Consider the following 14,821-nt stretch of genomic DNA (forward strand, 5'->3'; position numbering starts at 1 on the left):
GCCATGGCATTATAGCTCACAGCAACCTCAAGCTCTTGGCTTAAGCAATTCTCTTACCTCAGCCTCCCGAGCAGCTGGGACTACAAGCACCTGCCACAACACCGGGCTATTTTTTTGTTGCAGTTGCCATTGTTTAGAAGTCCTGGGCCGGGTTGGAACCAGCCAGCCTCCATGTATGTGGCTGGTGCCCTACCCACTGAGCCACGGGCACTGCCAGGAATTACTTTTTCCTTTATTCATTTACTGAATCCTTTAGGCTCCATGTCTTAATAAGCAATGATTTCTTTATCTGAAAAATGTGGTTGATACCTGCCTTGTCTACTATAGAAGAGAAACAAAAATTATGTTGAAATTAATGAGGTCTTGAAAACAGAAAAGAGGTAACTTGCAGGTTTTGAAGCAGTCATATATTAAGTACTTACTAAAGGCTTTGTTTTTTAATTTTTAAAAAAATAAAAATGTTGATTGGGATTTTTTATGGGTAGCAGGCTTGGATCCCAGGACTTTTCCAACAGGAGAAGAGAAGTACCTTGTTGCCCCAGAGTTTCCTTTTTCCACAACAACCCAGAGGCAAGAGCTTCTATTATCATTCTCATATGACAGAGGGAAATTGAGGTTGGAAGCTTAATTGACTTTACCTCAAGTCTCAAAAGAAACTGGTAGTTTGAGACTCTGATCTAGGACTCTTTTAAGAGTTGTAGACTGTTTCCACATCAACACCAACACAGATAATTGTCAACAGCTGCCACACATTACAGTCCTCTGAGCATTTTTAAAAATGCCAAGAGTTCCTTCCTTAGGCCAAATAGCATAGTAGATAAGAGTACAGTCTTTAGGAGCCAGATTCCTAGAGTTTGTAGTCATGCCTTGGTCACTAGGTAGCTGTGTGACCTTTTGTTATGTAATGTGGCCAGGTACTTAACTGTTTCAGTTTTCCTGTTTGTAAAATGAGAACAGTAACACCTCTTTGTAGGGTTGTTCTAAGGATTAAATGAGTTAATAGCAGCGAGCCTTTTAGAACAGGACCAGCTTTACAGAAATCGCTATTTAAAACCCTGTTAAATACACCAGAGCAAACACTTTAAAAGCATTTATTAGATAAATCATTAAAACAGAATCTGGGCATTGGTTTTTTATAATCACTCCTGGATTTTCAGTATTCCTGAACGCAGCGCCTCTTTGGGATCTCGCCTTCTGACAGGTTGACATTAACCAATGAGCGAAGGGACCTTTTTAAAAAATTTTTCTTCTTTGTCTCCAAGAAGATGTAGACCTCAAAAATTTGTTACCTGGGCCCTGGAGGACCAATGGGCGGAGGCGTGCTCCTTGGGAGCCGTAGTTCCCACAGTTCCCGCAGGCGCTCAGCGGCCCGCCGGGAACTACAACTCCCACAATGCCGCGCGCCGCCCCGCCCCCCCGCCCCCGCCCCGCCCTCCGGGCTCCCAGTACCGCCTCGCGGCGGCGGCAGCAACAGGGACGCGATGGCAGACGGCGGCGTCCCTGCCGAGGCGCCCAGCTCGCGGGGCTCCCCCGGGCAGGCCCGGCGGGTCCCGCACGTTGTCGGGCCGGGCGGCGGCAGCAGAGGTGGGGAGACCCCGCGGACAGCGGCGCTGGCGCTGCGCTTCGACAAGCCCATCAAGCAGGCCTTCTACAACACTGGCGCCGTGCTGTTCGTGTGCCTGTGCTGCGGCGCCGCGGTGCTCGTCTACTTCATCCTGGAGGCCTTTCTGCGGCCGCTGCTGTGGGCCGTGCTGTGCGGCACCTTCCTGCACCCCTTCAAGAGCTCTCTGACGCGCCTGGGCCGCCACTGGCTGCAGCGCCTGCACCGCGCGCACACGCCCATCGTGCTGGCTGCGCTGCTGCTGCCCCTCTGCTTCCTCGACTACGGCGTCGAGGCCCTGGGCGAGCAGGTGCTGCGCCGCCGCCGCTTGCTGCTGCTGCTTGGCGCCGGCGGCCCGCTCCTCTATGGCCTCTACTGCCTGGGCAGCTACCTGGGCGTGCAGGTGTTGCTGGCACAGGCCGGCGTGCTCATCTGCCGGGGGCTGGACTACTTCAGCAGCCTGTGGGTGAGTGAGCGGCGGCCCGAGCCCTCGGTGGTACTAGCGGCCACGCCCTGTCCTTTCCTGCACTCCCGGGGTGCAATCCTGCAACCCCTCCAAGCCGTGCTGGGGCGACCAGAGAGCCACACCTGTGCTGCAGTGAGCGTCGGTCTCCGTCGTCTTCCCTCACTGGAGGAACTTGGCGCACTTTCTACCAAAGAGAGGGCGCGTGTGATTTTTGAAAGAGCCCTGGCTGCTCTCCGCCCACATCCTAATAGGCCCATTTTGGGGGACAGGGCCCCTGCTAGAGAAGCACTATTCCACCTTACAGGGAAAGCCCCAAAGCATGGCAAGGGGGCTTGGTGTAAACTCCTGGTTTGAGAGGGAGGAAGTGTGCCAGCCTCCCCTTGTTCTGCACACCTTCATGTCAGCTGGAGGAGACCTTAGAGATTCTAGCCCAACTTGTAGCCATCCTACAGATAGGAGAGGTGACATCTTATCACTCTAGGGCTAATTAGAGACAAAGGAGACTGGGTGATTCAGAGTTCTCAAGTCCTAAAACAAAGCTTTCTTTACCGGCTGGTGGTCCTTCTCATTTCAGGTGATTTCAATATAATTTGTGCAAGGCACTAAGCCGCCTGGCCCTCTTCCTCTCCATCCTCTCCTTATTGGGAGCTATACCGTGTGTGTTGTGCAGCGACTGCTCTTCCACAGCACAACTCCTGCCTGGACGACAGCAGCCAGCTGAGCGAAGGAGAGGTGGATTTGTGATGCATGAGCTTACTGTTAGAAAATAGGGAACTTTAGAATCGGAAGGGATTTCGAAGATAATCTAGTGACACAATTGCTATCTCAGGCTGTATTATGGACCAGTTAATTATCCATATATTTAACTGGAGACTGTTAAAACGAATGGTTAGTGCATGAGAATGCTAGTTGAGTAACAGTACCATTTTAAAATAATTTGATTCACCACTTTTGTTAGTGAAGTAAAGTTCACTGTACCTTGACATCAAGTTGCAAAATAGGTCCTTATCTGTCAAGCAGGGTTTAAACTCCTGTCTTCTCTTTCATCCGTAACAGGTTTGCGTTCAAGTTGAAAGTTAACTGGGCATGGGTTAGGTAGGGATTGGGCTTTGTGAAGGATTTAAGAAAGGTGTAAGATGCAGGCCCTCTTTTCAAGGTGCATATAATTCTATATGAGCATATTTTGTTAGAAATGACAAACTCACAGATAAATGTTCATTACCTACCAGTCATAAGTCATGCCCAGGGAATGTGATTGTCCCAGAGTCATACATCTTGTGAACAAACCTGTGTTTCACTTTTGTGGAGGCCCAGTTTAGTGATCTTTCTCCTTTACCTTGCGGTTTCACATTCAGTTAAATGAACTGAATGCCTTTTAAAATGAAGGCAGAATGCTATGTGTTGTTAAAAATATATATATACAATTGGTTCTTATCCTCAAGAAATTCAGTCTTGTCAAAGTCAGACACATTTATTATAGATTCTGCTGGCATTTTTGACTGTTGCCTACCACATATGAATATTTGAATATCCTTGTACTGAAGAAAAGCCCTCTTTGTATTTTATTTGTATGAATTGTGGATGAGTGGAAGAGAAGGGCCAAGATTGATTAGACTGGGAGAAGAAAGGGTAAGCCAGTTAATAAATTTTAAAAGGCTTGAAACTCAACCATTTGGCTATAGTGTTGAGAGCAAGGGAGAAGAGGAGAGGTTAAAAAAGCCCCCAACAAACCCATTATAAAAGAGACGGTATGAGTTAATTAGAAGTGAGTAGGGAGTGGTAGAAGAGCTAAATCTGAAAGAGCATCCGGGTGGATCTGACTTTCAGAGAAAGGGGCTGAAGCAGCACTTACTGTCAGGGTCCACTTGGTGGGATGGGAGTGAGGTATACCTGGGAAGGAGAGACAGGAAGTCCTCTCTTCTCACACAAAAGTGCTGATGAAGGCCTGACATAAAGTGAAAGCAGGTCATATGACTGGGAGTGGGCCCACTCTGTAACACTTCTTTCTCATAGTTCACAGCAGTTTGGTTGTGTGAGCCCAAGCAGGGCTTCCTGTTACAGAACAGTGGCCTTTATGCTTTCTAGATAACTTGTAAATATGAGCCTGCTGCTGAAAAGAGGTATAGATGAGAGGCAAAGAGAAAAGTTACATTTAAGCAAATCCAACTTTTTTTTTTTGAGACAGTTTGTCACTAGTCTACCTGGGCTGGAGTCCAGTGTTGCAATCATAGCTGCAGCTTCCAACTACTGGGCTCAAGAAACACTTCTGCCACAGCTTCTTGAATAACTGGGACTACAGGTGCATGCTACCATGTCCAGCTAATTTTTAAAATTTTTGTAGAGGTGGGGTCTCACTGCTGCCCAGGCTTGTCTTGAATTCCTGGTCTCAAGTGATCCCAAACTGCCAGTTCACATTTTGATGAGCTGAAAATTCATGCCATTTAAGATGCTACTGTCCTTAGCCAGAGAACCTACTGGGTTGGGTTCTTTCATGGGTGTTTGGGTGTCAAACAATAATCCTGTGATGTAGGAGGATGGAATTTCATATATGAGAAAACTAATGGCATTGAGTAGACCTACCAGCAGTTGATGTTCCGCTGTCATCAAAACTCTATAGTGGCTAACTTTCAGTAAGAATTTTAAGGAGTTTTCTCCTTCAATGGTGTCCACCTTTTTTAAAAATATAAATTGACCCCAGTAAATGGATCTAGGAACCTTAGTCCTCTCTCTTCTTTCTTCTCTTCTATCTATGCAGTTTTTCCAGGTCCTGTCCGCTTTTCCCCTGTGGTACACTCAGTACCTGTGTTTTTCTTTGTCACAGGTTCATCCCTACAGTTCCTTCCTTTTGTATTACCTCAGTGTCCCAACACTCTATCCTGCTTACAGTTATGGTATGAGTAATTCTTTTATGACAATTTCAAATATATTAGAATATTGCACTGACTTAATGACTTCAGAGCACTTACAAAAATCTTCTGTTGAACCAAGTTCACATGTGGTTCAGGCCTGGGAGTCTCCCGGTGGTGTAGTTAGTTGTTCAAGGTGCATCTGAAAAGCTAACAGGCCTGCCCAGCTTCACCATCTTTGTCTTTGGGAGTGTTCTGAACTTCCTTTCCCTGTTAGTTTACACTTGTTAGAAAATTTGAAGACCATTTATAGTCTGTGCAGGAGATTTGTTTTCTCCATCGTCTCTGATTCCACTGTTTCCATCTACTTTATAAAGAACCACAAGGTAGTAGAAAGAATAGTGGCTGAAAAATCAGAAGACTAAGTTCTAAACTCGCGTCTGTGACACTGGACAAATCAGAGCTGCACTCTGGGCCACCCAATCCACGTTGTGTGAAGTGAGGGGTTGGCTTGGATGATTTCTAAGATTCCTCAATGTTCTGTTTTACAGATGACAGGAGGCTCTTCAGAAGTGCACATTATTAGTCAGCCATTCACTGCTGACTCCATTCCATTCCTAAACTGATCTCTAGTGTTTCCACTTGCCTGGCAGCAGTGAAGAGGAAAGTTTTCAATGCTTATTTCTTCTTTATTTGATTATAAAAATTATGAGTTATTATTAGAATATTGCACCGACTTAGTGACTTCAGAACACTTACAAAAATCTTCTGTGGCCAGATGATGAAGAGAACAGTTTTTCAAATTAAAAGTAAGCTGTTCTAAAGGAGAATGAAGTACCTGAAGCAGTCACTGCCTGGGGCTCTGATGAGGGCTGTGGCACCCTAATTTGGGAGGAGGTCTGTCCTTTTATTCTCTCTGAAAAAGCCTTTGGAAATTACTCTGCAAAAATGTTGCCGTAGAAGCAAGCCACATTGTTTTCCCAGTGAATGCCCATCGGGTAATAAGTAAAACACAGTCTAAAATGTGGAGTTTCTATTTAACCAGAAAAGAGTTTGTGGGTTATCATGTCAAATGAAAGGAAAATGTGATTTTTAGTTCCCTTTACCTGCAGTGCTAAGTACATGTTGCCAAATTTTATGCATTCTTGGGCGGTGTCTTGCACATTGGTACTTTAAAATGATTATGGAATACATATTTTGAGAAGGACATACTGTTTTGAAGAACATAAATTTGGGAAAGTGTGCCCTCCTATCTATAACTGTGGCTCGTTGAATTATGCCTGGAAAAAAATTCACACTTAAAGCAGGTTTGCTCAGAGGCCAGTCATGTACAAAGTTGACTTGTTAATCTCAGGCTTCTGCATTAGTGAAGGCTTAATGATAAACTCTTAAGGGGCCTTAGACTAGATATCATGTGTGAAATGTGAATGTACAAATCCTTACTTTCACTAAGTTATTTTTAAAGTATATTTAGTGATTTTAAAAAGTTGACTCAAGTAAAATGTGCTTGTTATATAAAAAACAATTTAAGTGGCATAGAAGTTTATATAGATAGTAAAAGTGAAATCGTTCCTTTTCTCTGCCTCAGTTCGCACTGTACAGATGTGACTGTTGTTAACTGTATATAGTCTTCTAAGTTTATTTCAGTACCTATGTGAACATATAAAGTTCACATAAAAATTTTGTTTTTTGAAAAAAAGATGGGATAAAATATAATTCTGTGCTTTGCTCTTTATTTTGTCACTGTAGTGTAGATATCTTTCTTGTTAGCACTTACAGAGGCTTCTTTCTTTTTAATGTTGCTATAGTGTAAATCCTTTTTTCCCCAGATGTCTTTTAGAAAACATTTCTAACAGATTTTCTTAGCTCTGAATTTGTATTTGAATACTCTGATAAACATTTTTAACCACTGATAATTACATAATCATGATGGTTTTAATATAAAGTCTAAAGTGTTTTTATAAATGACCACACCTTTTGAACTACTAATGTTCTGGGAGCATCTTCTGAGGAAGCACTTCACAATATTGGGAAAAAATTCATAAGCCACAAGTGGTTTTTTAAAGTAAAAACCACTAGGGCAGTCCATTCAATAATTGTAAAAAACCATGAAGAAGCAAATTACTCCTTAAAATCCAACCATCCAGAGCTATTTTTAAACTGGTTTTGTTGAGTGTATTTCCCCATTATAAATTTACAGATGCATACGCATGCATTTATACTGTGTCACTGAACATAGATATTCATCATACATGTGAAAGTCTGAATAATTATTTCACCTTTTGCAGATACCATCATTTAGACAGTCCTCTCTATAAAATGACATTTAGATTGTTTTCAGTTTTTAATATTGTAAACCACAACAGTGAATATTTTTATATCTGCACAGTGTGTAGTGCCTTGTAAAACATTTCTAAAAGTGGATTGGAAATATATTTTAAAAGTAGTTAGTTTAGTCTGAAATGAGATAATCTATGAGTTTCTGGTTCACTAGATGAAAATGCATGCTTCTTTTTAGAACATAAATTTCTCCTTAAAAATCTAAGGTACACAGTCTCTCCCTGTGAAGAAAGAGAACAGGTAAGATTTCTTGGAGATGGGTCTAAGAATTATGGACTTAGAATCTGAAGTCTGTAATTCTGTATACACCTAACTAAGGGCAGGCTTTCCAACTCTGCCATGGCTGGTTGAGTTTCCTCAGTTTTCGTGAAGATCGCTTGTTCCATACTGAGTTGATACATGTTGCTTCCTAATTCTCACCTATTAATTCTGCCCTTTGAAACACAGAAAGTTAAGTCTCATGCCTCTTCCAGATGACATTTTAAAAATCTATTTGAAGATGGCTATGAAATCTTGATATTTCCTTCTCTTTTCTAAGCTAAATTATTTCTCTCCCCCTGCCCTCTAGCTGTATCTATTATCTCATTATGTTGTGATTCTCATTTCCTTTCCCAGGCTGCATTTTATTGTTCATGTGGTGTGTTAGTGCAAAATTCATTGAAACAGTCACTTTCTCTGATATGAATATTGTTCTTTTATAAATAAACACTCATACCAGCTGTACTCTGACTCATACTGAACTGGAAAGTGGCTTAGAGTTCCCTCTTCTCATTGCATATTTGTGTAGTTGACTTTTGAAACTAAAAGCAGAGCTTTGCATTTCTCTCCAGTAAATGTAACCTTATTTAGATTAGCTGATGTTTCTGATTTAAGGATCTTTTTGAATCCATTGTAGGTCTTCTCAATTTTTATTGACTACCTAGTTTTGTGTAACCTGATTAATATGCCTCTAGTTTTTTTATCTAAGTTATTGACTTAACATTTAATAGGGTGAGGCTCGGCTGGGCGAGGTGGCTTACACCTGTAATCCTAGCAGTTTGGGAGGCCAAGGCTGGAGTATTTCTTGGGGCCAGGAGTTCAAGACCAGCTTGAGCAGGAGTGAGACCCTGTCAATAGAAAAAAATTAGCTGGGCATGGTGGTGCATGCCTGTAGTCCCAGCTATTTGGGAGGCTGAGAAGAAGATTACTTGACACACACACACACCCCCCCCCCCCCGCCCCCGACTGAATTCTAGCCTGGGTGATAGAATAGAAACTCTGTCTCAAAAAAAAGGAAAAATAATTTTTGTTCCTGTGCGGCATACCACTGAAGACCATTCATTTACTGAGGGTGATTTTTTGTTTCAACAATTTGTAGTTGTCAGAATCAGCTGTGTTTTATTTTTCCTTGTGAAAACTTAGAGCAGCTGTGGGTTATCTTTATTTTTCTAGTGACACACTTCTTTCTCCTTATGGCTAAGAAAGCTCACTCTAGAGCTGCGTTCCTGGATTCTAATCCCGGCTTTGTCATTTCTCTTTTCTGAAGTCTGTTTCTTCCATCTGTAAAATGGGGATCATAATAGTATTCATTTTGTGGAATTATGAGGATTATATGTATTCATATATATAAAGCATGGCAACAGGGCCTGGCACATAATGTTACATAAGTGTACTATGGTAGTTCTCAGATTTTGTTCTGAGTGCTACATTTTTCAAATTCTCTGAATTCCCAGGGTTAATTTGTCTGTTCCTACAAGCCTGAACTTTTTTGAAGCAGCTGTCTCTCACTTTCCATTTCCTCACGTCTTTCTGGGCTTCAAAGCTCTTTATTTAATATTTCATCTGGTAGTTTTTTTAAGGTGAATATCTTAATATCTTTTTTATCATAAGAAAATTAGGCCTCATTAAAGGCAATTAGGAAAATGCAGAAAAAAATAGAAGGAAAAACAAAATCTTACCACCCCAGTAAAACTTCTTGGTATATTTTCTTTTTCCCTCATACAGGAGACATAATCACATCATATGTATTTTTCTTTTAACCTGATATGCTATTAGGGATTTTTACACCACATAGTGTTTGTTTTTTAAAAAATGATTTTATGATTTTAATGGTTGTATAACATTCTTTTTTTTTTTTTTTTTTTTTGAGACAGAGTCTTAAGCTGTCACCCTAAGTAGAGTGCTGTGGCATCATAGCTTACAGCAACTTCCATCTCTTGGACTCAAGTGATCCTCTTGCCTTAGTTTTTCTATTTTTAGTACAGATGGGGTCTTGCTTTTGCGCTGGCTGGTTTTGATCTCATGAGCTCAAGGGATCCACCCACCTCGGCCTCCCAGAGTGCTAGGATTACAGATGTAATACATCAGTGTTTTTCCATCCATACATCCTATTGTGTGAATCATCCATAGTTTATCATTTCCCAATTGTTGACTTTTTAGGTAATCATGTTTTACTGTTACACTCTGATGGGCTTTATATATTTAACGTTTTTTCAGAGTTTATCATTATTTAGTGAGGATAAAGTTCAGTTCTCAGTGAGAAGCTATAAATAGTCTTAAGGTCTGAAGATTGTTTTTACTGAGAGATATCACCATATTTTTCTGTCTTTTATAATAATCTTATCAGTTTTTTTCTTCTCTGAATTATAGCTTAAAGTTCCTTCTGTCTTGATTCTTTTATTTCTTTTTTTGCAAGTTTGAATCAGACTTGAATTTTACCTTCTTGGTCTTAAGTTCTTTGTGCTCAAATTTTTTTCTGGATTATGTATTCCTTACAGTTTTGTAAATATTCTATAAAAATGAGTTTCTGGAGCGGCGCCTGTGGCTCCGTGAGTAGGGCGCCGGCCCCATATGCCGAGGGTGGCGGGTTCAAACCCAGCCCCGGCCAAACTGCAACAACAACAAAAAAAATAGCTGGGCATTGTGGCGGGCGCCTGTAGTCCCAGCTACTCGGGAGGCTGAGGCAAGAGAATCGCCTAAGTCCAGGAGTTGGAGTTTGCTGTGAGCTGTGATGCCAAGCACTCTACCGAGGGCAATAAAGTGAGACTCTGTCTCTACCAAAAAAAAAAAAAAAAAAATGAGTTTCTGAGTAGGCCCTGCTGGTTTCTTTTTATGTTTCTATTTAAGTTCTCAGTCATGTAGCTTTAGTGTTGCAGAGAACTGGGAAGGGGACCCTGGTCTGTTCTTCTGTTCTCAAGTCTTGTTTTTCCTCTAGCACATTTTTTTCAGGCACATTTCTTCAGCTGATCCATGATAACTCTGGATTAGGTTCTAACCATCTGTTACCTAGATTACTTCAGCAGGGTCACACTTCAGCTGGCTGCCTTCTTTATGGCTTTTAAAAAAAATTCCTTTCACAGTAACAAGCATACTTTATAGGCTGAAGTAAAAAATTTTAACCTCTTTTTTTGGAAAGCTTTTGGAATTAATTGAGAGAGAAACCCTTTGGAATGCCACAAGATTAGGCTCTTAATTTATTTTTCTTTCTTTTTTTCTTGTCTATAGCCAACTTACCAAGTGAAGAATCTTAATTTAAACTGGTTTATACATTATTTTGTTGGAGGTATTTTTATGTATAAAATGAATTTTATACTTTTGCGTATCTTAAAACTATGTATTTTTTGTTAGACAATTACTTAAATGATATCACTACCTGAGATTTCAAAAGCCTATTCATTTGAAAACTTAACTGAACAGGGGCCGAGAACCTAGAAGTGTTCCTTTTAGCACCACCAATGTTCATCTTATCTGTGCTGTGTTCAGTACTCCCTTGCTATATAGACGCTTGCAAATTTTGTATAATTGTATGTTCATTTTCATGTGTATAATTTTACAGCTGTGTCTATATTTCATTTATTTAAGATCTGGACGTTGGTAGTTGGCTATGTGTTGACTGTTTCATTCAAGTGGAATGCAAGCACTGAACGCTACTTGAGAGCAGTTTCAATTCCTGTCTGGATTATATTGCTTTTTCATTTAGGTGGGTTCTTTCTTTTTATAAAAAAAGTCTAGCTTAAGATCAGCAGAGGCTGACTGTGTGAAAGAAAGTGAATTCTTTGTATTGTTATATGTTGCATTTAAAATTCTTTAAAGCCTTTAGAAAATGTTATGCTTTAATCTTTTATTAATCTTTAATGAAATTATATGCTTTAAGATATAGCTTTTAATTATATTACATGTTTGTTTTCAGAAAGGTCCTTTAAAAGTTAATGTGTCGGGCGGCACCTGTGGCTCAGTGAGTAGGGCACCGGCCCCATATGCCGAGGGTGGCGGGTTCAAACCCAGCCCCGGCCAAACTGCAACAAAAAATAGCTGGGCGTTGTGGCGGGCGCCTGTAGTCCCAGCTGCTCGGGAGGCTGAGGCAAGAGAATCGCTTAAGCCCAGGAGTTAGAGGTTGCTGCGAGCCGTGTGACGCCACGGCACTCTACCCAAGGGTGGTACAGTGAGACTCTGTCTCTACAAAAAAAAAAAAATAAAAGTTAATGTGTCTTTAGAGACCACATGGACTCCTACGGTCATTCTGAGTGTCCTACTTAGGGAAGGTATAGATAAGCAGTCAATAATAAGAAGTGCTCAAAATCAGTTAAAGTGAAACTGATGGGTGAAAACCAGTTAAAGGAACGAGAGAGGATGTTTGCTTAGGATAAAAGGAGGAGACAGGTGCTCTAGTGGTGGAGAGGTGAAGGTAAGGAGGTTGTAAAATATGAAAGCCTATTTCTAATATTTGAAGACTGTCTTTTGACAGATCTCTGCAATCATCAGGGACAGATGTCAGAGTACTAAGTAGCTTCAGAGAGAGACAGATCTCTATGCAACATAAGGAAGATCCATGTCAGAGTAATGAGTTCCCTGTTATGTGAAACCATTCACTGTTGGTTGGTTGGCTGCTAGGATGATGAGTGATTTTTTTTTTTTTTTCCAGCATGGTATATATGGTTGAGACTCTCATCTCCAAGTCTAAGTCCATGGAAACAATAAGTTCTAATTTCAAAACAAAATTCAGTAACCCAGGGCAGTAGATAGCTTATTTAAAGTAGTTTTTAGAGCTACTTATAATTAAAAATAAAATAAAAAATGTTTTGCCTCTGTTGCAGTGGTTCTCAACCTTCCTAATGCCGCAGCCCTTTAATACAGTTCCTCATGTTGTGGTGACCCCCAGTCATGAGGAACTGTATTAAAGGGTCGTGGCATTAGGAAGGTTGAGAACCACTGGCTTAGAGCTTTGCTGAGTTGGAATTGTAGAGGATTTTATCTGCAAGATCCCCTACTGTCTCATACGACTCATTTTGAATTTGGGGAAGGCAGAAGAGGAAGGCAGGCAGCTATGCCCGTGAGGCTTTAGATAGACTCAGGGAAATGCAAATGTTTATGGATAAGGACCTGCTGCTTGACGACTTATAAACACGTTTGCACTATATACTGAGGAGGAAACATTGAAGCTTTGCTGTGCTCTTTTAGGCCATTGTACCCTTTCTTGAGAGAGTTCACACACAATGGTGTTTTAGGAAATCAAGTCAGACTTCACAATTGTAGGGTCTGTGCCTGATTCTGGTTATCCCTGGGTCTAATAGTTGGTTTGAGTTTGAGACGATCTTAAGCCCTGGATGTGCACTGGAATGGACTCAATTCCTCAGGCAATACAAGTGCTTTACAGGCAGGCTGCCACATACTTGACACTCTTGAGAGCACTGGTGAACTTATTTGAGAAATCCTGAATTGAAGTTTCATCTGTCTGATGGCTTTTAAAAGATTTTTTCCTTGTGAAATAATTGTGTAATTAATATATATACTGTATTGTTCTATCAGTCTACAAATCTGAGTCATTTAAAAACACGTATTAGGTTTTTTTCACTAAAAATGTTAATTCTTAATAATTTACAGCATCCCTGGCTGGCTCATGGAGAATTCCAGTGTTCCTGGTTATTGTTTTTCTGATGTCTGTGGGCACCCTCTATGAAAAACAGAATGGAAAAGAAACTTCTGGTAAGAAATAGAGCATTCTGTTAACATTACTCTTTGAAGTATTTTGAAGATTAGCTTTATAAAAAATGCTATGATGGGGTGGCGACTGTGGCTCAGTGAGTAGGGCGCCAGCCCCATATACCGGAGGTGGCGGGTTCAAATCTGGCCCCAGCCAAAGACTGCAAAAACAAAGCTATGATGAAACAGCTTTTTTTTTTTTTTTTGTTTAATGAAACAGCTTTAGAGGATTTTTATCTGCAAGATCCAAAGTTTTAAATAGCTTTGAATCTATTTAAAAACCCGTAGTGGTTTCCAAACAGGAAATAAATTTGTTTAAAATATCTTAGGTTGTTAGATCATGCTTTTTATTTATTTATTTATTTATTTTTTAAATTGATGTATAATTCATATAACATAAAATTAACCAATAACCATTTAAAAATGGCATCTAGTACACCCACAGTGTTGTGCAACCAACACCTCTGTTTGTTCTAAGACATTTTCGTCAATCCCAAAGGAAACCCTGTACGTGTATTAGTACTTCATTCCTTTTTATGGCTTTTTATAATATTCCATTGTAAGAATATGCTACATTTTGTTCATTCATCAGTTGGTTGATGTTTAGGTTACTCCCCTCTTTTGACTATTGGGAATAGTGCTGCTATGAACATTCATGTACAAGTGTTTGTTTAAATACCTGTTTTTAATTCTTTTGGGGATTTACCTAGGAGCGGAATTACCGGGTCATCTGGTAATTCTATGTTTAACTTTTTGAGGAACTGCCAGACTGTTGGCCATGGCAACTGTACCATTTTACATTCCCACCAGCAATGTATGAGGAGTTTATTTTCTCCATGTCCTTGCCAACAAGGTCATTTTTTGATAATGGCCAATCTAGTGGGTAAAGGGGTATCTTATGGTATCTTATTAAAGGTGTTTATTCTGTAAAATTTGGATTCAATCAAAAGACTGCATTTAAGGATCCAGAAGGCCCACACCTGTGGATGTCCAGTTATCCAATACTGTCTGTTAAAGAGACTTTGTTTTTCCATCTCACGGTCTTGACACCCATGTCAAAAATCAGTTGCCCATAGATGTACGAGTTCATTTCTGGACTTCTGTTCCACTGTATGTCTGTCCTTATGCCATTTACCACATTGTTTTGATTGCTGTAGTTTGTAGTTAATTTTTGAAAATGAGAAGTGTGAGTTTTCCAACTTTAATCTTTTTAAGGTTGTTTTGGCTATTTTGTCTAGCATTTCCACTTACATTTTACTATCAGATTTTCTGTTTTTGCAGAAAAGAGTATTGGGATTTTGATAAAGATTTCATTGAATCTGTAGATGACTTTGAGGAGTATTGCCATCTTTATAATATTAAAAAAAAAAAAAAAAAACCTTCCAAACTCCAAACTTTCCTGTTTGTGAGCATAGGATTCATTTCCATTTATTTATTCTTAATTTCCTTCACTAGTGTTTTGTGCTTTTTAGTGTAAAGTCTTACACCTGTGTGGTTTAATTTATTCTTTATTCTGTTTAATGCTCTTATAAATGGAATGTCATCTTTATTTTCTTTTTGGATGGTTCATTGCTAGCATATAGAAAGACAACTTACATTTTTGTGGGTTGA

At 40.2% G+C, this 14,821-nt stretch overlaps 1 protein-coding gene across 2 annotated transcripts in view; it reads left to right on the forward strand.

Moving 5' to 3' along the window:
- The first annotated feature begins 1,440 nt into the window (after positions 1-1,440).
- Positions 1,441-14,821, forward strand: part of TMEM245 (transmembrane protein 245) — a 103,832-nt gene continuing 90,451 nt past the window's right edge. For both annotated transcript variants that reach the window (XM_053566318.1, XM_053566325.1), the window contains exons 1-3: positions 1,441-2,066; positions 11,093-11,210; positions 13,112-13,213. In XM_053566318.1, coding sequence (XP_053422293.1) covers positions 1,482-2,066; positions 11,093-11,210; positions 13,112-13,213 — 805 coding nt within the window. In that variant the 5' untranslated portion in view covers positions 1,441-1,481. The remainder of the gene's footprint in view (positions 2,067-11,092; positions 11,211-13,111; positions 13,214-14,821) is intronic.

This window comes from Nycticebus coucang, chromosome 2 (genome assembly GCF_027406575.1).
Source record: "Nycticebus coucang isolate mNycCou1 chromosome 2, mNycCou1.pri, whole genome shotgun sequence".
In the NCBI taxonomy this organism is placed as follows: domain Eukaryota; kingdom Metazoa; phylum Chordata; class Mammalia; order Primates; family Lorisidae; genus Nycticebus; species Nycticebus coucang.